At 43.2% G+C, this 21,113-nt stretch overlaps 1 protein-coding gene across 1 annotated transcript in view; it reads right to left on the bottom strand.

Annotated features, from left to right (window-relative positions):
* The window catches only part of ST3GAL6 (ST3 beta-galactoside alpha-2,3-sialyltransferase 6), a 72,701-nt gene extending 53,072 nt beyond the window's left edge, over nucleotides 1-19,629 (bottom strand). The window contains 2 exon segments of the mRNA XM_055260696.2: nucleotides 18,880-18,914; nucleotides 18,916-19,629. Of these exon segments, the coding sequence (XP_055116671.1) occupies nucleotides 18,880-18,914; nucleotides 18,916-19,025 (145 nt within the window). The 5' untranslated portion in view covers nucleotides 19,026-19,629.
* Between the last annotated feature and the right edge of the window lie 1,484 nt (nucleotides 19,630-21,113).

Raw genomic sequence — 21,113 nt, 5'->3', positions numbered from 1 at the left:
GGTCATACCCCAACCAGTAATTAATTTTGCACAATTCTAAGGAAGAGATGTTTCACTTCCGTAGAAGAATGGTGACCTTATTCTGAGCTTGGAAAGTACTTAAAACGAAGTAAATGTGCTCTGATGAATAAAAGAATAATGAATTTGATTTCAGTATACTACCATTAATGAAAATGCAGGATGCAAGAAAACATGGCTCTAAAGTAATTTTTCCAGGGATTTCTGTTAAAAAAAATCATGTGTCTCTGGACGGGGCAGGAAAGTCCCCTAAGGCCACAATTTGCAGTCTTCTTTTTCACTGTAGGGCTTTACATTATATTCCTAGCCCTGGAATTTCACCTCCCAACCACCTACACAAACTATAAGAATTTCTTAAAAGCTTTGAGGGTCCTCATTTATTGCTTGGTCATATTTTGCTCTGCTCCTCAACTGATCTAATAGATTTGTGCTTTCAATCAGCTCAAAACTCTCTGATGTCTCTCTCAGAGCAGTATGCTGATACCTGAATACACAGCCCTTCCTTACACTTGAAAGCATTCTTAATGTTTCTCTCCCAGAATAAATAAAACTACAACTAAGGGGGAACCAGTTTCTTGTCTTTCCTGATTCTAAAAGTCCCCTTTCCAAAGAGTTTACTGTTTTAGTTTGCTTAAAAGTTACAAATAACACTTCATCTGATATTGGAAAGTTCTGTTTTCAAATACTTATTATGCCAATTTATTCTGAATAAGCCTGGATTATTCTGGCCCTTAGGAAATATCCTCTCCAATCTGATTTTTTTCCCTTACCTTTTCTGCTATTTTTAAAAGAAAGAAATGAGTTAGCTTAAGGGTGAACAATCGGATGAGCATATACCAAACCTTAAAATTCCCGTGTTGAAACTGTCCTGCTCTCCACAGCAAATGAAAATGTGACAACACATTTACCACTATCAATCAGATGATTTCCTAGAGCTAAGTTACAAATATGAGGTGAAGCTTAATTTGGGGCAACTTATAATTTATTATTACGAATAAACCAATACATATGGTAGATTTTTTTATAAAATCAAACAATCCTAGATTTATTTCCTAGAACCAGTGGATTGATCCTTAAGGCAAAGTGAATTTCAGAATCATTTCTTGCTAAATTTAACTCTGAATGTTTTCACCTTCTAGGGTAACATTGTTGATTTCTTCAATAAAGAATTTCTCACTGACTACTCTGTGCCAGACACTGTTTTAGGCTTTGGAGATACAGCAGTGAAGAAGAAAAACAGTTTACAGTTCAAGAAAGGCAGAAATTAACAAGTAGTTCACAAGTAATCATCAAGTTCCAATTGTAGGGCGACTAGGGACTGATCCAGATACAGAAGGACAGGAAGTATCTCTAAAGGATGAAGAGGAGCTAATCAGATAAAACAGGGTAGAAAGAAAGAATACTCCAGGCAGAGGAAGAAGCATTTGCAAAGATTCTGAGGTGAGAATGAAAATGGTACACTCGAAGAACTGAGACTGCAGATAGCAGGGGCGATGATGAAAATAATAATAGCGCAGGCCAGGCACGGAGGCTCACGCCTGTAATCCTAGCACTTTGGGAGGCCAAGGCGGGCAGATCACCTGAGGTCAGGAGTTCAAGACCAGCCTGGCCAGCATGGCAAAACCCCGTCTCTATGAAAAATACAAAAAATTAGCCGGGCATGGTGGCAGGTGCTTGTAATCCCAGCTACTTGGGAGGCTGAGGCAGGAGAATCGCTTGAACCTGGAGGCGGAGGTTGCAGTGAGCTGAGATCTCACCACTGCACTCCAGCATAGGAGACAGAGCGAGACTCTGTCTCAAAAAAATAAATAAATACAAATAAGAAAAGAAAATAATAGCTAATCTTTTTTGCACGCTTACTACATTCCAGGTTTCACAGGCACAAACTCATATAATCCCCACAATAGCACTGAGATGGAGATGTGCACTACTATTCTGACTCTATAGAAAAGGAGACTGAGACCTAGAGAAGTTACATGACTTACCTAAGGTCTTAAGCTAAAAGGTATCAAGGCTGGTTTGGTCTTAGGCAGTTTGCTGCCGGGATCCTTATTCCCAACCTGTAAGCTATTACAGCTTCCCAAGAGTGAGATCAACTTGAAGCTTTCCTCATGTTCAAAATTCATTCTGTTAATTTTCAATTTGCACAGAATGACATCATGAAATATTAGGTGCGTCTAATAATAGCTTCAGTCTCATTCCCAGAATCTTGATAAATGTATGGCTCCTAGTTGTGATCTATTTCATTAGGAAATAGTATGCATATTTATCACAAAAACATTAACAGAGGTCCAAATGTTAATTTAATAGATGCCCATGAGCTCATTACCAAAAATAACCATCTCTTCTGAAAGATATTTTTAAACTAGATTTATGGTCCCTTCCTTACCCCCATTCCTCTCCTCCCGATATCATGGATTTGATACATAGTCAGTCCCCTTTTTATATATAAACACATACAAACACATACCCACGCACACATATTCGTAAACATTACAGGGTATATGATATTGTTTTAAGTGGTTAACATTTGAATAGCAAATACATAATATTCTGAAATTTGTGTTTATCATTCTATATTTTTAATTTTTAGGTCTATCCATATGGTGCCTAAAGATCTGGTTCATTCTTTTTAAATGCTCTATTCTATCAAACAAATACATCACAAATTTATACATTCCTTGTAGTAGAAATTAGGTTGTTTTCAGAGACTTGATTATCTAAATGTCATTTTGGAGCCAAATCACTTTTTGCCAATCTGGTAAAAACAGTTTACTAAGCTAGTGAATCATACAAATTGCTAGAAATACTTTAGAATTGTCATTTCATTTTTAAATAGATTTTTTTTCTAAAACACATACATGTTTTTGGTAGTTCAAGTCATGTAACATAAACCTTTGGTAGTTCAAGTCATCTGAGGATACCTAGATATTTAAAACACTATGAATCTCTGAAAAAGGAAACAAAACAGAAAAGATTTCCAGTTTATGTGAATCTATAATAGTGCTGTTGAAAACAAAACATTGAAGAGAAAGTAGATGCAGAAAATAGTCTTCTTACAACCAATTTCTCTTCCTGATAACCATACTGACGAGGCTGAAAAAATGAGCGCATTGAAGAAAGTAGATAAACAAACAAGGTTTCTCTGGAATGCTTTGTTCTGTGTTCTGGCCAGAAAATAATCCAAGGCACAACCTTACAGGAAGGTTACCACATTGTTTTTAGAATCAAGGGACTGTGAAGTGCCTACTACGTACCAGAGACAATGTCTGATAAAGGGGACTACTAAACAGAGCATGAACGAGCCTGGTCTTTAATCTTGAAGTAGTTAGACTTATAAATGATGTGACTATAAACAATGATCTACTTACATGAATGGCAAATGTTACCTCAAAGACACTGTAACAAGGTTCATTATCAAGTGTAAACTGAAATCTAGTTTACAAATATGTGAAGACTCAAATATCCTAATTATCCTAATGTGATTATATGAATGTATCAAACTATAACATGTGCCCCCAAAATATGTACATATAATATGTAACAATAAGGAAATTAAAATAAAATAAATAATATTGCATAATTTTTAAAAATTAAAAAAATAATTTTGTTTTCACTGACAAAAATGTGAAGACTCATGTATGGAATTCTTATACTGTTAACATTATTTTCTATAAAGAAGAATCTGAGAAAACATTAAAAGGTAGATCTTTCAAAAGATAGATAACTATTTACTGATGACATTATTCACATTATAAAACAACCCAGTCTAGAAAATACAATACAAAATTCGAAGGGCATTTCTATTCTGGGGCAGAGGGGAGAAGAAAAGTATCTTCTACAGAAGTGTACGCAATCCCCAAGAAGGTAAATTAAAAAAAAAAAAATCTGGGCTCCCAATGAAAAACGTCACCCCAGTACACTGAGGTGTCAAATAATACAATGGAGTCTGGCCTCACTTTCACAAACTACTAGAACAATATTTTAGTACATTCCATAGCCAAGCTAAGGAGTTATCAGTTCTAGATCTCTGAAGCTTAAGAAATCCTCCTGGGCTTAGGAAAACGCTTCCAAGCTTCAGGAGGCACCCCTGAAATCTACTGAAATTCAAATCACTAGTATAATAGTTTAGTGAGAAAACTGACCAAGCAGATGGAGCAGCCCTATCATTTGTTCATCTATCCATATATCCATGTATCCATCCATCTCAGCCCATCTCATCCATCTATCCAACCATCCATCCATCCTATCTCATCCATCTATCCATCCAACCATCCATCACAGATAATTATACCCATCTATCACGTGCCATGAAATCTCAGGGTGTCATCGTCTGGGAAGTGAGGAGCGCCTCTGCCCGGCCACCCATCGTCTGGGAAGTGAGGAGCGCCTCTGCCCGGCCACCCATCGTCTGGGAAGTGAGGAGCGCCTCTGCCCGGCCACCCATCGTCTGGGAAGTGAGGAGCGCCTCTGCCCGGCCGCCCCGTCTGGGAAGTGAGGAGCGCCTCTGCCCGGCCACCCATCGTCTGGGAAGTGAGGAGCGCCTCTGCCCGACCACCCATCGTCTGGGAAGTGAGGAGCGCCTCTGCCCGGCCGCCCCGTCTGGGAAGAAATGAGGAGCACCTCTGCCCGGCCGCCCCGTCTGGGAAGAAGTGAGGAGCACCTCTGCCCGGCCGCCCCATCTGGGAAGAAGTGAGGAGCGTCTCTGCCTGGCCGCCCCGTCTGGGAAGTGAGGAGCACCTCTGCCCGGCCGCCCCGTCTGGGATGTGGGGAGCGCCTCTGCCCGACCGCCCCGTCTGGGAAGTATACCACGGAGGCCAGAAGCAATCTGGGGGCTGGACGTGGTGGCTCACGCCTGTGGTCTCGGCACTCTGGGGGGCCAGGGCGGGTTGATCACTTCGGGCTAGGAGTTCGAGACCAGTCTGGCCAACATGGCGAAACATATGAAAAATACGGCAGACAAACCAACCAACCAACTCAGTGACAACGAAGCAGGTCTATCCTGGAGTCATACTCTAATCTTTTCTATTTTCCTCCCTTTCTGATCCTTTATCCCACTTTCTTTTTCTTCCTCTTCCTTCTCCTTCTTCGTCAAATAGAGGATTGAGTTATTATCACTGATCCATATAAAGTCCCTCTCTCATTTATTTTGATTCCCACTCCCCATTTCTGTTCCCCATCTTCCCATGTGCAACCTTCCTAATATGTTTGATACGCATCTTTTTGTTTGTATGTATTTTTAGAAAATGTTTATGGTTTTTGTGTGCAAAAAAAATTAATAATAAAAAAAGTAAAAAAAAAAAAAAAAAAAGAAATCTCAGGGTGTAAGGACTATCTGAGCCAAGAGAGTACGGACGTACTAAAGGCAAGCCCATGTAGTCACACATTTAAACACAGACAATAAAACGTAACATACACATAACCCCTTGCCCTATCCCTGACCTCCGAACTACAAAGTGTACTGTTTTATATTTTTTCAATTACATAAAATGTGCATTATATAGAATATATAATTAGCCTAAAACTCCTTCCTCCAAGGGCAAAATACTTCCCAGTATAAACAACAGGAGCTAGAAGCTGAAAGAGGCTTAACAAGAGAATTAAGAATGTCAAATAGACCAGAAACCAAAACTAGGATTACCTAAACTTCTGAAAGTTGGTGATATTTAAAAATGTCTTGAAGACTTTCCCATGGTTGCTAGCAATATTCCACTGCTTCTGAGCAGAAAAGAAAGGGACAGTTGAAGAACGTACATCCACTCTAGGCTGAGGACATTAAAGACCAAAGGACAGTCTGTGCTAAGAGGATTTAAAAGAAATGCCACCAGCGGAGTCCCCAGGTCCCAAAGCAAGAACACAGGAACTGGCCTGAGCCTAGAGAGTCACTCTGGGGACTTCACAACAGTACTGTCCTTGTGATTCCCCTAACACCAGAAACGCAGCCCAAAATAAAAAACAGATGAGTTCACAGGCGCAGTGGCTCACGCCTGTAATCCTAGGACTTTGGGAGGCCAAGGCGGGGGTGGATCACCTGAGGTCAGGAGTTGGAGACCAACCTGACCAACATGGTGAAACCCCGTCTCTACTAAAAATACAAAAATTAGCTAGGCTCGGTGGCAGGTGCCTGTAATCCCAGCTACTCGGGAGGCTGAGGCAGAAGAATTGCTTGTACCCCAGAGGCAGAGGTTGCAGTGAGCTAAGATCACACCACTGCACCCCAGCCTGGGCGACAGAGCAAGACTCCACCTCAAAAAAATAAAAAATAAATAAAATTAAAAAAAAAAAAAACAAAGTTGTAAGGCAGTTTAAAGACAATCTTTCAATGAGTAAGGAACATCCGATGTCTAGTATGCTCTGCATAGTTCCCTATTACTAACCAAAGTCTAATTGTTGGGCTGCTTTTTAAACTGAGGGCTTTTCTATTTTATCAAAGAAGAAGGAATCTTTGATATGCCAAAGTTCAGCATAATGAAGCCTTTATTTACAACATGCCACACTATTTGGAAAATCAGGTTTTAATTTAAAAAATAAAGTGAGCTCATTTTTTTTTTCCTATCGAAGATGTTTTTGGGGCCAGAGGAACTGGGAAAAACTGGACACCAGAGGTATGGCCCCAATCTGGGTCTGGGAGGATGAATAAGAACACTTCAGCAGAGACCCGGGCAAGGTGCAGAAGGGCAGGTCTGCAAGCCTCAACCTGGAGCATGTCAGGAAGCAAACTAGCTCAATCTCAAAGTGTAGTAAAGAGCAGAGTCAAGAAATGAAGAAAAACCAATATAATGGTAATGAAACTTCTGTCTGCCCCCGGGGCACATCAGAGACAGGGAGTAACCAGAAGCAAGAGAGGCAGTTTGTGAGTCAGTTTAGAGAGCCACAGCTTGGACAGGGTGTAGCCACTACTCAGTTGGGCCATCTTTAAGACCAAGAACCAAGTGTACTCAGGGGATGCAGAGAAGAGGGATCAAAGCCTCAGTACCATGGCAGAACCTCTGTATTAGTGCGTAAGACTGCTGAGACAAAGTGCCACACATGCTGGGTAGCTTAAAACAACAGATACTTACTGTCTCACAGTTCTGGAGGCTAGAAGTCTGAAATCAAGGTGTTAGCAGGGCCATGCTCCCGCTGAAAACTGTAGAGAGGAATCTTTCCTTGCCTCTTCCTAGCTTTGGCTCTGCCACCAATCTTGGGCATTCCTTGGCTTGTGGATGCATCACTCCAATTCTCTGTCTTCACGTGGTGTTCTCCTGTGTTTCTGTCTTCACCTGGACACTAATTATATTGCATTAGGGACCCACCCTACTCCAGTGTGACCTCATCTTAACTAATTACATCTGCCATGACCCTATTTCCAAATAAGGTCACAATCTGAGGTACTGGGGATTAGGACTTCTAAATATTTCTTGGAGTGGTAGGGGGCAGGGGCACAACTGAACCAATTACACCCTCGTTGGGATGCCCAAGGCTCAGCCTCAGCCAGAGGGATCCTAATGTTCTAGGTCACTCAGAATACCAGGTGCTAATTAATGTGAAAGAGAAACAGGAAAGAATTAATCTATGGTGGCAAAAGTCAGAGTAGTGGTTACATGTGAGTAGTAATAGTGACTGGGTGGGAAGACATGGTACTCCAGTATTGTCCTATTTCTTCATTTGGAGGCAGCTTGCCTGGGTGCATTCACTGTAAGGAAATTTATTGAACTATATTTATATGCTTTGTTCACTCCTCTGTATGTCTGATATATTTCCATAAAAACTTTACAAAACATTAGGGAAGATGGAGCTATCCAAGAAATAGGGGTCTTGGAAGCCCAGCTAGGACCTCAGGGAGGGGCATTATCTGGAAGGAGTTACACAGCCAGGAGTTGGCAGCTCAGCCCTGTGGGTTCAGACACTTGAGATGTCTGTTCACCGGAGAAGCAGAATTCTTAAGAGGCTGCTTTATAACTGGAAATGCTGAAGTAATTCATTTAAATTAAGAAAAAAACTGGGCCAGGCACAGTGGCTCACGCCTGTAATCCTAGCACTTTGCGAGGCCGAGGTGGATGGATCGCTCTGAGCTCAGGAGTTGGAGAACAGCCTGGGCAACATGGCAAAACCCCATCTCCACGAAAAATAAAAATAAAAAAATAAAAAGAGCCAGGCATAGTGGCTCACATCTGTGTTCCTAGCTACTCCAGAGGCTAACGCTGGAGGATTGCTTGAGCTGGGAAGCAGAGGTTGCAGTGAGCCAAGATTAAGATTGCACCACGATACTCCAGCCTGGGTGACAGAGCAAGACCCTGTCTCAGGAAAAAAAAAAAAAAAGAGCCTGGCATGGTGGCTCATGCCTGTAATCCCCAGCACTTTGGGAGGCTGAGTCAGGCAGGTCACCTGAGGTCAGGAGTTTGAGACCAGCCTGGCTGACATGGACAAACCCCGTCTCTACTAAAAATACAAAAAAATTAGGCGGGCATGGTGGCACATGCCTGTAATCCCAGCTACTCGGGAGGCTGAGGCAGGAGAATCGCTTAACCCAGGAGGCGGAGGTTGCGGTGAGCCAAGATTGTGCCATTGCACTCTTGCCTGGGCAACAAGGGCAAAACTCCGTCTCAAAAACAAAAACAAAAAAAAAAAAAAAGAAAGAAAAAGAAAAATATAAGGGCCAAGAAGTCTGTATATTTGAATCAGTAGATTGGCAACTTCTATAGGCGAATCCATGAGTGATAATTAAAAAGTTTAGTAAGCATGGACCCCTCAATAAGGGTATGCTCTCCCCTGCACAGTGCTAGAAATATGCTGATATTCTGCTTTGCTCTGTTTTCCTAGCCTCCTTGCAGACCTCTCCCCGATATTCCACTTTCAGGCTAATTAAAGTTCAAGTAAGTTATAGAGTTGTTTCTTTCACATCTAATTCTTCTCTGGGAATTTTAAACTCTTGTGGTTAGGGTGTTTTGGGTCCTAATGCTTAATTTCCAAGGAAGAGGAAACACCACAAAAAGATAGAGTTAAAATCTACTGGACAACACTCAAACTTAGAAATATTTTTGGAGTAAAAACGTAAAATTTTTTAGAGCTAAATATTAATATCAGATATTGCATAAGCTATGAATAACACATTGATATATCAAATCAAAGGAGTGGAGAGGGGAAGGAAGCCAAAACTTAACTGCAATGCCAACAAAGAAATACAAACCAAATACTGATGAAAATGTATATGTACATTATGATACACATAATTGTGGAAAACGAAGCCGTGAATAGAAAGCACTTGGCTTTCTACTGTGTAAAATCTATGAAGAAGGTACTGAAAGGTTCAAGGCCACACATTTGTAGTGATCCTCTTGACTCTTCTCATTGGATGTCTCCACCCCGTCAAAGCCCATCTCTACTATCAAACTTCATACAGAATCCTCCGCCTCAAAAGTCACAAATGACACTTCACATTTCTATCCTTCACTCAAGTTATTAAAAGTGAGAGTGCTAAATATCAATTATATATTACCTTAACTAATGTTTTCATCATATTCTGGTGAAAACAGCAATTGGAAGGAAGGTATTACATGCCGTATTGAAAGCCCCAAGTCCAAGTTTAGAAGCAACATGTAGAATTTACCTGTTATCAATTGTTCATATAGACCTACCTCCCTAAGTGCCTTATAGAGAGATATAAATATATAAGCCATAGGCCTCTAAGTCTGATCCAGCTGGCTCCTACAGCCTGTTCTGCCTCATCTCCTGAAATGCTTGACTCTTGACATTGTGCTCTAGTAACACCAAACTTCGTGCACTTCTCAATCCTTCTTGGCACTGTTTCCTGTCTCAGCGCCTTTGGTCATACTGTTCCTGCTGCCCGGAATGTTCTCCCTCTCCTCTCACCCTGCCCCCCAGTTCCCCTCCCACAACATTCCCACTCCCCAATATAAATTGGAATAATCTGTTGGGATTCTGTTCTTCAAGGAGGACTTCCCTTTCTATCTCTACCCTGCATCTGGATGATGACACAAGAGTCCACAAAAGCATATGTAAAGCTGTTTCAAGATCAGAGATAACTACAGTGCTCCTATGTTTTGAACCATAAAAAAAAACACATCTCAGATTAGAAAATGTTAAGTTTTTTCAAGGACATTTGGAGAGAACGGTTTTTGCTCCTTAAGCCTAGTTTATTCTGAAAAATTCATAGCTCTATTCAATCTACAGATTTTCTTTCCCTAACTCCACTTAAAAGCGTATGTACATACATGCATGCTCACACACAAACACACACTGAATCCCTCTACTATATGCCCATGGATCCCTTTATAACAGCAGAGTACTTGGTACATGATAGATGCCAAGTATTTGTTGCTATTCACTGAAGAACGATGAAAGAAATATAATAACATAGGTAGATTAACATAGTCCAAAGGGAAGCCAGGTGCTAAGAGGAAACAGACCTGAGAAAAAATTAGAGGTATATAAGACCAATCAGAAAGGCTTTCTGGGGAAAGTCAATTTTTAACTAATTGAGGAAGAAGAGAATTGTCATAATAGCTGTAAAAACAGAGTTATAATAGTAATAGTGGCAGATAACGCTGATTAAATATTTGATATTTGGCAGAAACTATGCTCAAATATTTGTATGTGTTTTTTTCATTATCACAATTACTGTGATGTGGATATTATTTCAAATTTATAGATAAGGAAAGTAAGGCTCAGAGAAGATAGGTTATTTGTTCAGAGTCATGCAGTGATAAGCCATGAACACATGCTATAATCTGGCTTAGATGGGAAAGTATGAAGGGGAAGGAGAATGGCACTGAGTGTCAAAGAACAGCCCGAGCTAAAGCACTAGGAGGCCTGCGTGGCTACAAGGTCAAACAGGACAATAAAAAGAAAGTTAGCAACATGAGATGGCAGAAAACCTCAAAAATCAGTGGGAGAAATTCTCTGGATTTTTGAGCAGAAAAAAATAATGAAAATCATGCCTGAGGAAGGTTATTATGAAAGGCATATGTCCAGGAATATTGATGGTCATAATTAGAGAGCTTGAATATAAGATTTTTCTAAGAATATGATTTATTCTATGACTAAAGCAGAAGAGCCATACACATCAAATTTGTAAAAAAAAAAAAAAAGTTTTTTGCAATAAGAGAGCCAGATTTGTCCTCTAAAAAATTCAGTGTCTGCAAAATGTTTATAGTTACTTGATGATCAGAAAACACACATATCTCCTTACATCCCGTTTATCAAAAAATCCAATTATTTATCATTTAATTGTAGCATATCTGGGATAAAACAAGAATAATTAGCTAAATCACTTTGACATCTACCTGAAATATTGGCTTTGAATATTAAAAATATTTTGACAGCAATGTCCTTTATCTCACAAGATCACTTACAACAGAAAGCTCCTTTAACTATCACAATCTATTAATTAAATAAGATTATAAATTACATTTAATTGCTGTTCTAAAATGTAGTTGAAAAATCCATTTGTACCCTACTTGAATGCCTGGATTATCTATCACCTCACTGCTCTCATCTAAATGCAACTGGATAACCCATCTTACAGTTTTTAAAATGCAATGAGTTATCCACAAAAAAGAGGGAATTAAAAAACTAAAATCTACAATCTCCTTTTATTCTTTGGCCCTATGCTAACCATAGAAAATGTACACATTCCCTATATCTGCTTCCTCCACCCCTTAATACATTAAGGACTCTTACATATTAGAGTTGCAAAAGATTTTAATAAAAGCATTTGAGACTTCCTTCTAGGTTTCCTACCTAAATATTTGCAATGGAATATTTCCTAAGCTGAAAACCCCACTAAGAGGTCAGAAGCAACAGGCTGATACCTCTTAAGGCTAAAATCTGATGGTATGGGAAAGGGGATTTCATAGAATCAGCTCAAAGACAAGAGGTCTGTGTTTATATGGCATTTTGCATGGGTTTGTTTTTTTGGTTTTTTTGTTTTGTTTTGTTTTCTGTCTCAATTTCCTTCAAGTCAAGTCTGCTGCTGGTTATTTCTTGTCTTCTGCTAGCTTTAGGCTTAGTTAGCTCTTGTTCCTCTAGTTCCTCTAGATATGATGTAGGTTGTTAATTTGGGATCTTTTTGAATTTTCGATGTAGGTATTTAGCACCATAAACTTCCCTCTTAGCAGTGCTTTAGCTGTGTCCCAGAGATCTGGTATACTGTATCTTTGTGCTCATTAGTTTCAGAAAACGTTTTGATTTCTGCCTTAATTTCACTGTTTTCCAAAAAGTCATTCAGGAGCAAGTTCTTTAATTTTCATATAATTGTATGGTTTTCAGTTATTTTCTTAGTATTGATTTCTATTGTTATTGCATTGTGGTCTGAGAGTGTGGTTGGTATGATTTTGGTTTTTTTGAATTTGCTGAGGATTGTTTTATACCCATTTGTGTGGTTGATTTTAGAGTATGTGCCATTTGCTGACGAGAAGAATGTATATTCTGTCATTTTGTGGTGGGGAGTTCTGTAGATGTCTATTAGGTACACTCTGTCAAGTTCAGGTCCTGAATATCTTTGTTAGTTTTTGGCCTTGATTATCTGTCTAATAGTGCCAGTGGGGTGTTAAAGTCTCCCACTGTTATTGTGTGGAAATCTAAGTCTCTTCATAGGTCTTACCTTGTGAATCTGGGTGCTCCTGTGTTGGCTGCATATATATTTTGGATAGTTAGGTCTTCCTGTTGAATTGAACCCTTTACCATTATATAATGCCAATCTGTATTAGTTCATTCTCACACTGCTATAAAGAAATACCTGAGTTTGGGCACAGTGGCATATGCCTGTAATCCCGACACTTAGGGAGGCTGAGGCAGGAGGATTGCTTGAGCCCAGAAGTTAAGACTAGCCTGGGCAACTCAGTGAGACCCGACTCTATAAATAATTTTTTAAAAAATTAGCCAGATGTGGCGGTGTGTATCTGCAGTCCCAGCTACCTAGGAGGCTGAGACGGTAAGATTGCTTGTGCCCATGAGGTTGAGGCTGCAGTCAACAATGATTGTGCCACTGCACTCCAGCTTGTTCAACTTGTTCAACAGAGTGAGACCCTATCTAAAAAAAAAAAAAAAAAAAAAAAAAAAAAGAAAGAAAGAAAGAAATACCTGAGACTAGGTAATATACAAAGAAAAGAGGTTTAATTGGCTCACGCTTCTTCAGGCTGTACGGAAAGCACTGCTGGGAGGCCTCAGGAAACTCACAGAAGTCTCCTGGCAAAAGGTGAAGGGGAAGCAGGCACATCTTACATAATTGGAGTAGGAGGAAAGGCAGGCGGGGAGGGGGTGTGGGGAGCTAAATAACCAGATCTTGTGAGAACTCACTCAATATCACAAGAACAGCACTACCCAGGGGGATGGTGTTAAACGATTAGAAACCGCTCCCCGTTGTCCAATCACCTCCCACCAGGCCCCACCTCCAACACTGAGGGTTACAACTGAATATGAGATTTGGGTGGGGACACAGATCCAAGCCATATCACTATCTTTGCCTTTTTTGGTTTTTGTTGGTTTAAAGTCTGTTTTGTCTAAAATTAGAAAAGCAACCCCTGCTTTTTCTGTTTTCCATTTGCTTGCCAGACTTTTCTCCATCCCTTTACTTTCAGCCTTTGGATATCACTGAATGTGAGATAGGTCTCCTGAGGTTTCAGGTTTTATGCCACTGTGTTAATCAGAAAAGCCAAAAGTTAGTTGTTTTGTATGTTAGTTAAGTATGTAAGTTAACAATGGGCCGGCTGGGCGCGGTGGCTCACGCTTGTAATCCCAGCACTTTGGGAGGCCGAGGCGGGCGGATCACGAGGTCAGGAGATCGAGACCATGGTGAAACCCCGTCTCTACTAAAAATACAAAAAATTAGCCGGGCGTGGTGGCGGGCGCCTGTAGTCCCAGCTACTCGGAGAGGCTGAGGCAGGAGAATGGCGTGAACCCGGGAGGCGGAGCTTGCAGTGAGCCGAGATCGCGCCACTGCACTCCAGCCTGGGCGACAGAGCGAGACTCTGTCTCAAAAAAAAAAAAAAAAAAAAAAAAAAAAAAAAAAAAAAAAACAATGGGCCAAAGAATCTCAAAAATAATTTTCTCTCTAAAAATTGTGCCAAGCCTCCCTAGATACTAATAGAGTGGTGATGTTGAGACATCCTGAAATCAACGGACAAGAGGATAAAAGGAATACTGTATAGGTTTCTCTGAGCTCTGCCTGTCTTTGTGATATTCCTGTGCTCTGCCCTAGGGAAAAGAGAGGGGAAATCAGTTATGGCCAATTAGTAGGAAGAAAAAAAGACAACTAAGAGTAGAAATTTGTGTGCTTGTGTGAGAGAGACAGAGAGAAAGAGAGACAGGAAAGGGCTGTGTGTGGTGGCTCACACCTGTAATCCCAACACTTTAGGAGGCCAACGTGGGTGGATCACCTGAGTTCAGGAGTTCAAGACCAGCCTGGCCAACATGGCGAAACCCCATCTCTACTAAAAAAATACAATAGCCAGGTGTGGTGGCATGTGCCTGTAATCCCAGCTACTTGGGAGGCCAAGACAGGATAATCACTTAAATTCAGGAGGCAGAGGTTTCAGTGAGCGGAGATCGAGCCACTGCACTCCAGCCTGGGTGACAGAGCAAGACTCCATCTCAAAAAGAAAGAAAAAGAAGAGACAGGAAAGCCCGTCATGACTGGGTGAAGACTGAATTAGGCTCTCATCAAAAATCTCCAGGCATGCCATTCTAACTAGAATACAATTCAATTCAAACTCCTCAAAATCTGCCTTCCTATCTTACTGACTACATCTCCTCCCACTCCCTCTTTTGCACTCTTCTTTAACTACATGTTGTCTTAACCACTCTCTTCTCACAGTGCACCTTCTGTTTCTCAAACCACCCAAATTCACTCATGCCTCAGGGCCTTTGCAGGTGCTGGTACCTCTACGTGCCATGCCCTTAACCTGTTCTTCACTTGCCTGGCTGCTTCTCATCATTCACATCTCAGCTCAAATATCCCCTCCTCAGCTCAAATTTCCCCCCCTCAGCTACTGCTCTAAAGTAGCTTCCTCTATACCCCTCTCAATCACACCTCCATAATGTATTGTCTTTGTAACACTCATTCTATCTGAAATACACTTTTTCATGTATTTGTATCTTGTTTATTGACTCTGTCCCCCATAAAACATAAGCTCTGTAAGAGCAGGGGCTTTGCTGTGTCCAACACGGCACGCTGCCACCCCCACCCACAAGAACATCTCTTGTTACATGGTGGACACTCAGTGAATGTTGGTTGACCATTAGGGAAGTCCCATCTCATGCATGACCACATGGAATATCACCCAAAGTCCACTGAAAAAAAACACTTTCTGCTCCCTTGTTGCCCCCATCTTTCAGCATAGTGACTCTGACCCACAGCCATAACAACTCCAGGCCTGCTTCCACAACCTGTGGAAGGTGAGAATAACCCTGCCACCTCTGAAGGAATCTCCAGCTTCCTTGCCATCTCCTCATCTGGGGGCCTTGTTCTCATCATGTCCTAAAGATCTTTCCATTCCCAACCGAATAAAAAGTAAATCAATGTTTAAACCATCTTTCAAAGCCCAGCACTAAATACATTGCAAATTATGCAATGATGCTATCTATATACTTTGTCTTAGGCTAAACGTATAAGGGGAAAGAGCGAATGCAGGAGAAGACAACTTTTCACTCAGCTTTTCAATGTTTTTAAGAAAATCTCCTAAGGGCTAGGTGCTTTCCTTTCCCTCTATCTCAAAGGTCCAGGAAGAGGAAATCCCCTGGTCAGATACAAAATTTTGTGGCAGTAAAAAGGTAAATTGGACAATCCCCCTAGATGACCAAAAGCTCTGCAAGAAAAAGAAACGTGGGCACAAGGAAGAAAACCAGGTCTTACTGATCCTGTTATCTTTTACTTTCATAACCTCACTGCCAGAATCTCAGCACTTCTTAGCCTGATTGACAGTCAAGTTCCTGACCAAGTCAAGTTCCTGCAGCTGATTCAGTGCTGAGGTGTCACCATCAGGGGAAATAACTCCAGCTACCCCACAATGGTGAGGGGATCATGTTTCTGACACCCTGATACGGAATTGTAAATTTCCTACCAAAACACTAAAATGTCCAATGTATACATTCTATTCCATGCATCAAGCTCACTCCAAATCAAAATCCATTTTAACCCCTAAGGGTTAAATTGGAAACTGTGATGTGTGATGTATGCTATTATCCATCACAGTTGGGACAGAGAGGAGAGAATGTTTCATTTTAACTGTGAGGGTGGGGATGTAACCCTGGGAAAGCTTCTTCCAGGTAACATATAGTTTGAGTAGGAGCTTCAGTGAAAATGTATTCAGAAAGGAAAGAACTTTTGGAATATGCCCATTGAAGACAGCATAAACTCCTAGATTTCACCAGACCCTGCTCACCTAAGAGGCACATCAGAGATGTGCCGAAGATAGAAGGTGCCTAGCTGGTGAAAGTCTAAAGCTGTCACAAGGAAGGCAAAGTACGCAGACCACCTATTCAAGAAGCCCAGCCTGGGCATAACTAGAAAGGCATATTCAGACCAAGGTATATATAAATGGAGGGTATGCCAGGCAAAGGAGAAAGATATGCAAGGAAATGGAAGAATTTGTGCAGAACGTATACTACAGAGGATTTCTGGGATGGTGTAGGCAGAGGTAGAGTCAGACCTTTATGTGAGCCACTGCAACTCAACCTAAGGCAATCTTGTTTTTTTTTAAGCTATAAAATGGGGCTAAAAATTCCTTTCTTGCAGGAGTTTGGTCAGGAAGATTAAATAAAATAGCATATGAAAACACCAAAAATCAGAATGAGTGCCAAATAGGAGTTCCATGCTTCCTTCACCTTCTCAATGAGCGTCACCTAAAATGCATGCTAAAGAGATCTCTGGTCGCCAATCCTGGATGGAAGCACAATTTCCATGGAAGCCATCTGGCAGTCTGCATGGTTAGCAGATGATGCTTATCAGGGAAATGTGGGAAACATGGCATTACTCACTTCTTCTCCCATAAGTTTCCACATGATGTGGAACACAGACATGTACCCAACAGAAGAAAACTGCTGTGAAATCCAGTCGTCTGCCACTGAATGAGAACACCTACGATTTACAAGTTCACAGGAGACAGACTAATGTTTTTAAATGGTATGTCTCTTAATGGTATTATTCTGTCAATACTGTCTATTCTTGAGCCTCAAAGGTTTATTATTATTATTTTTTTTTAGGGCATATGAACAAACTATCTCCAACAAATCTACTGAAATGTAGTCAAAACTGCAGTCCCATTTTACTGCACCATGTAAACAACATATGGTGCAATCTGGGACTGAGACATTGAGGAACTATAGCAAAAATACAATTCAAGGAAAGTGACATCACAGGGAATGAAGATCTCCCCTCCCAGTCTACATGACCACGAGAACAGCTTAGGAAACCAGACCAAGGCAACACTTTCTAGAAAAATTATCTTCTTATAAGCAAAGTTGCCATTATCCAAAGACCCTCTGTGGAATTTGGCCTTACTCAGAGACAATAAACTAAATAACAGTCTAAGGGCATCTTTTTTCGCAGATTTTGATATGAAAAGCGTTCTTAGTGAAACAAAAAGGTAAACCAACTTGCAAATGTCAAATCGGCATGCTTTCAAACGGAAAATAACCTGGCAGCCTGAGCAGATCTTCCCAAATATTTAACATCTCCCTGTAAATAAAAAGACAGTTTTATGGTCTGCAGCTAGGTGAGGAAGATTGAGGACCGGAAAGTCAAACATTCGGGCTAGCTTAAAAAAGGCGGCCGCTGGAGACCCGAAGAGTTACGAAGCTCAAAGTTCAGCGTGGACACGAGACCACAGACCACGAGGAGCTTTCAGCAGATCTACAGTTTCCTTAACTATCCACCTACTTACTCATAGCACCCAGCTGGTCCTCGTAAGGCAAATGGGACTTGCGAGTTTAGACTCGGTGTGATTTCTGATACACTAGCAGTCACCATGTTATTTTCATCCCTACCCCCACACACTGTTTTTAAACATTACCTTTCCACAGCAACCTCTTCTCCCCCGCCTGCTCCTCCCCACCGCCCCCGCCAACCCCCGCTACTGAAAAATCCTAAAAGAAGGTGCTTTGGGTTTGTTTTTGGTTTCTGGGCGTCGCTTTTTATAGGTTTTCTTTTAAGCCAAAATAACAGCACACAAGAAAGAGGCTTGAGATTGCCGGGATCTCCGGAGCCGGCGGCCGCAAAATGACAAGTTGCTTCTCCCTTATCTTGAAAATTAACAGCAGCCCAAACACTGCAATTTACTCACCGTCCTCCTTTCTCCTAAACTGCCTCGGTGCTTGTTTTGTTAGGTCTAGTTCTATTGTGGAGGGAAAAAGGGTTTCTCGAAAAACTTTATACGGTAAGAGACTAGAACCTTCCAGACCCCTCAACCCTCCTCGCGTACAGACCCTTTTACAAGAAAACAATAGTGAACGAGGAGCTAGACACTCCTCTTGGCTTCCCAATTGCACAACCTCGCCGGCGATTCGACAAAAGAGGGTCCCAGAGCAGATGATCTTGGCCCCCACGGCTCCTGGGCTTACCCGCGAGGCTGCGCGCCCCTCCCGCCCTTCACTGGGGCTCCAGGATCCCCGGGTGCCCTCTCGGCGGTGGCTGCGGCGCACGCCGGCTGGCTCGCGGGTCCCAGCGCCCATGGCCCCTTTACGCCTCCGAACGCCACCTCCTTGGTGCTGGCAGGATATGTGGAGGGACAAACAGCGCTACGTGTCCCCACCCCCAACCCTGAGCCTCAGAGGCTGCAAAGCCGGTGGGTCCGGGCAGCACAGACCCCAGGCCGCCGGGACCCCGGCCCAGGACCGGTCTTCCCGCACCCCAATGTCCCTCACCCGGGCAATGCAAACCTGCAGCGAAGCCGGCCGGCTAGTGACCCGCCGAGGCCCAGGAGCGACGACCGCAGAGGCGCACCGGGCTCCGCGACCTGGGGGGCCGCTGCTCCAGCCGGCTGCTGCCTCTCTCGCGGCGCCTGCCGCATCGGGCCGCAGAAGCCCGAGGCCGGCAGAAACCAAAGGAAGGTGGCGCGGGCCAGGGGCGGCGCGGGCACGATTCCTTCCCCCAGAATCTGGCGGGGGGAGCAGAGGAAGGAGCAGCGCTGCCCGGAGTCTCAGACTCCCGCCAGCCCCGATCCCGGGCGACTGCGCCGAGCGCCTCCGGAGTCGCGGGAAGCTCCTCCTGCTCCGCGGCTGGCGCCAGTTGCACGGTGGCCGCGGCCGCCCCCAAATTCGGGGAGGAAGGTGCAAAGTGGTGGGAGGCTGCGGGCCTCCCGGGGGGTGAGGCGTGGGGGGCGAGGCGGGAGCACAGCCGAACCCCTACCTTTCCGGCTGGGCGGACACCAGCCGCGCGCCCTCGCCGGGCGCCGGGACCGGAAAATCACCGCGAAGGGAGGGACGAGGAAAGGCGGCGGGTGGCTTCAGGACAAGGTAGGAGGATCGATCTCCACAGCCAAGAAGACACTCCCATCCCGCCCTGGTTTGTTTGGAAAGCTGCAGGAGCTAAAGTGAGGGGTGGCCGGGTACTCCCCTTCCCCGCCCGGCTGGCAGGCGGCAGAAGTAAACACTGAGGCTTGTGGCACCGCGGACTGACTGTGACACAAGGCTCAGCAGAAGGTTTGGTCCCTGTCAGAAGGGGAGGAGTGTTCAGAGAGCTCCTGAATTCCGGGGCCCTGCCCTTCAAGGGCAAATGTGTTGGTACTTTTTATCTTTTGAAGGAGATAATTACTTTAGGGCAAACGAAGGTGGAACGTGCTTTTTGCGTTTTCTTTTCTCTCAATAGGAAAAACCCTACGTTATTAATGTCCTCTTACTTGGATGGCTCTGAATACTTTTTAAAATGTGTTTGTCAAATAATTCCTTGTCTAGAAACATTCAAGTCATAGCTCCAACCTTTGGGCCCTGAGCAGTGTAATCACGTGCGATCAATTGACCCCAGAGAGCAGACCCACGGACTTGGATGTAATTCAAAGTTGGCAATGGGTCACGAACTGGAACAAAGTCCTTCATCTGTGATGGGCTTTCTGGTCTGGTATTTGTCTGTTGTTTTTTTTTTTTTTGAGACGGAGTCTCGCTCTGTCACCCAGGTTGGAGTGCAGTGGCGCGATCTCAGCTCACTGCAAGCTCCGCCTCCCGGGTTCACGCCATTCTCCTGCCTCAGCCTCTCCGAGCAGCTGGGACTACAGGCGCCCGCCACCACGCCCGGCTAATTTTTTTTGTATTTTTAGTAGAGACGGGGTTTCACTGTGGTCTCGATCTCCTGACCTCGTGATCCGCCCGCCTCGGCCTCCCAAAGTGCTGGAATTACAAGCGTGAGCCACCGCGCCCGGCCTTGTCTGTCTTTTTTCTTTCTTGTTTTCTTTTTTTTTTGGAGACAGAATCTCGCTTTGTCGCCCAGGCTGGGGTACAGGGGCATGATCTTGGCTCACTGCAATCTCCGCCTCCCGGGCTCAAGCGACTCTCCTGCCTCAGCCTCCGGAGTAGCTGGGATTACAGGCTGGGATTACCACGCCCAGCTAATTTTTGTATTTTTAGTAGAGATGAGGGTTCATTATGTTGGCCAGGCTGGTTTCGAACTCCTGACCTCAAATGATCCTCTCGCCTCCACCTCCCAAAGTGCTCTGGTATTTGTCTTAATTGTAATAACAGCCCTAGGAGGTACCATTTGTTGTTTTCCCAACCTTACTTTAAAAAAAAAAAAGAAAAAAATGGCCGGGCGCGGTGGCTCACACCTGTAATCCCAGCACTTTGGAAGGTCGAGGCGGGCGGATCACGAGGTCAGGAGTTCCAGATCAGCCTGACCAACATGGTGAAACCCCGTCTCTCCTAAAAATACAAAAATTAGCCGGGCGTGGTGGTGCGCGCCTGTAATCTCAGCTACTCAGGAAGCTGGGGCAGAAGAATCGCTTGAACCCGGGAGGTGGAAGTTGCAGTGAGCTGAGATGGCGCCACTGCACTCCAGCTTGGGCGACACAGCAAGCCTCCGTCTCAAAAACAAAACAAAACAAAAAAAACTCAATGGGTTCAGTTAATTCATATTCTTTGCCCTTTCTACAGATTGCCTTTGACATAAC

Source organism: Symphalangus syndactylus, chromosome 21, assembly GCF_028878055.3.
Source record: "Symphalangus syndactylus isolate Jambi chromosome 21, NHGRI_mSymSyn1-v2.1_pri, whole genome shotgun sequence".
Classification (NCBI taxonomy): Eukaryota; Metazoa; Chordata; class Mammalia; order Primates; family Hylobatidae; genus Symphalangus; species Symphalangus syndactylus.
This window is presented reverse-complemented; position numbering and strand designations above follow the sequence as displayed.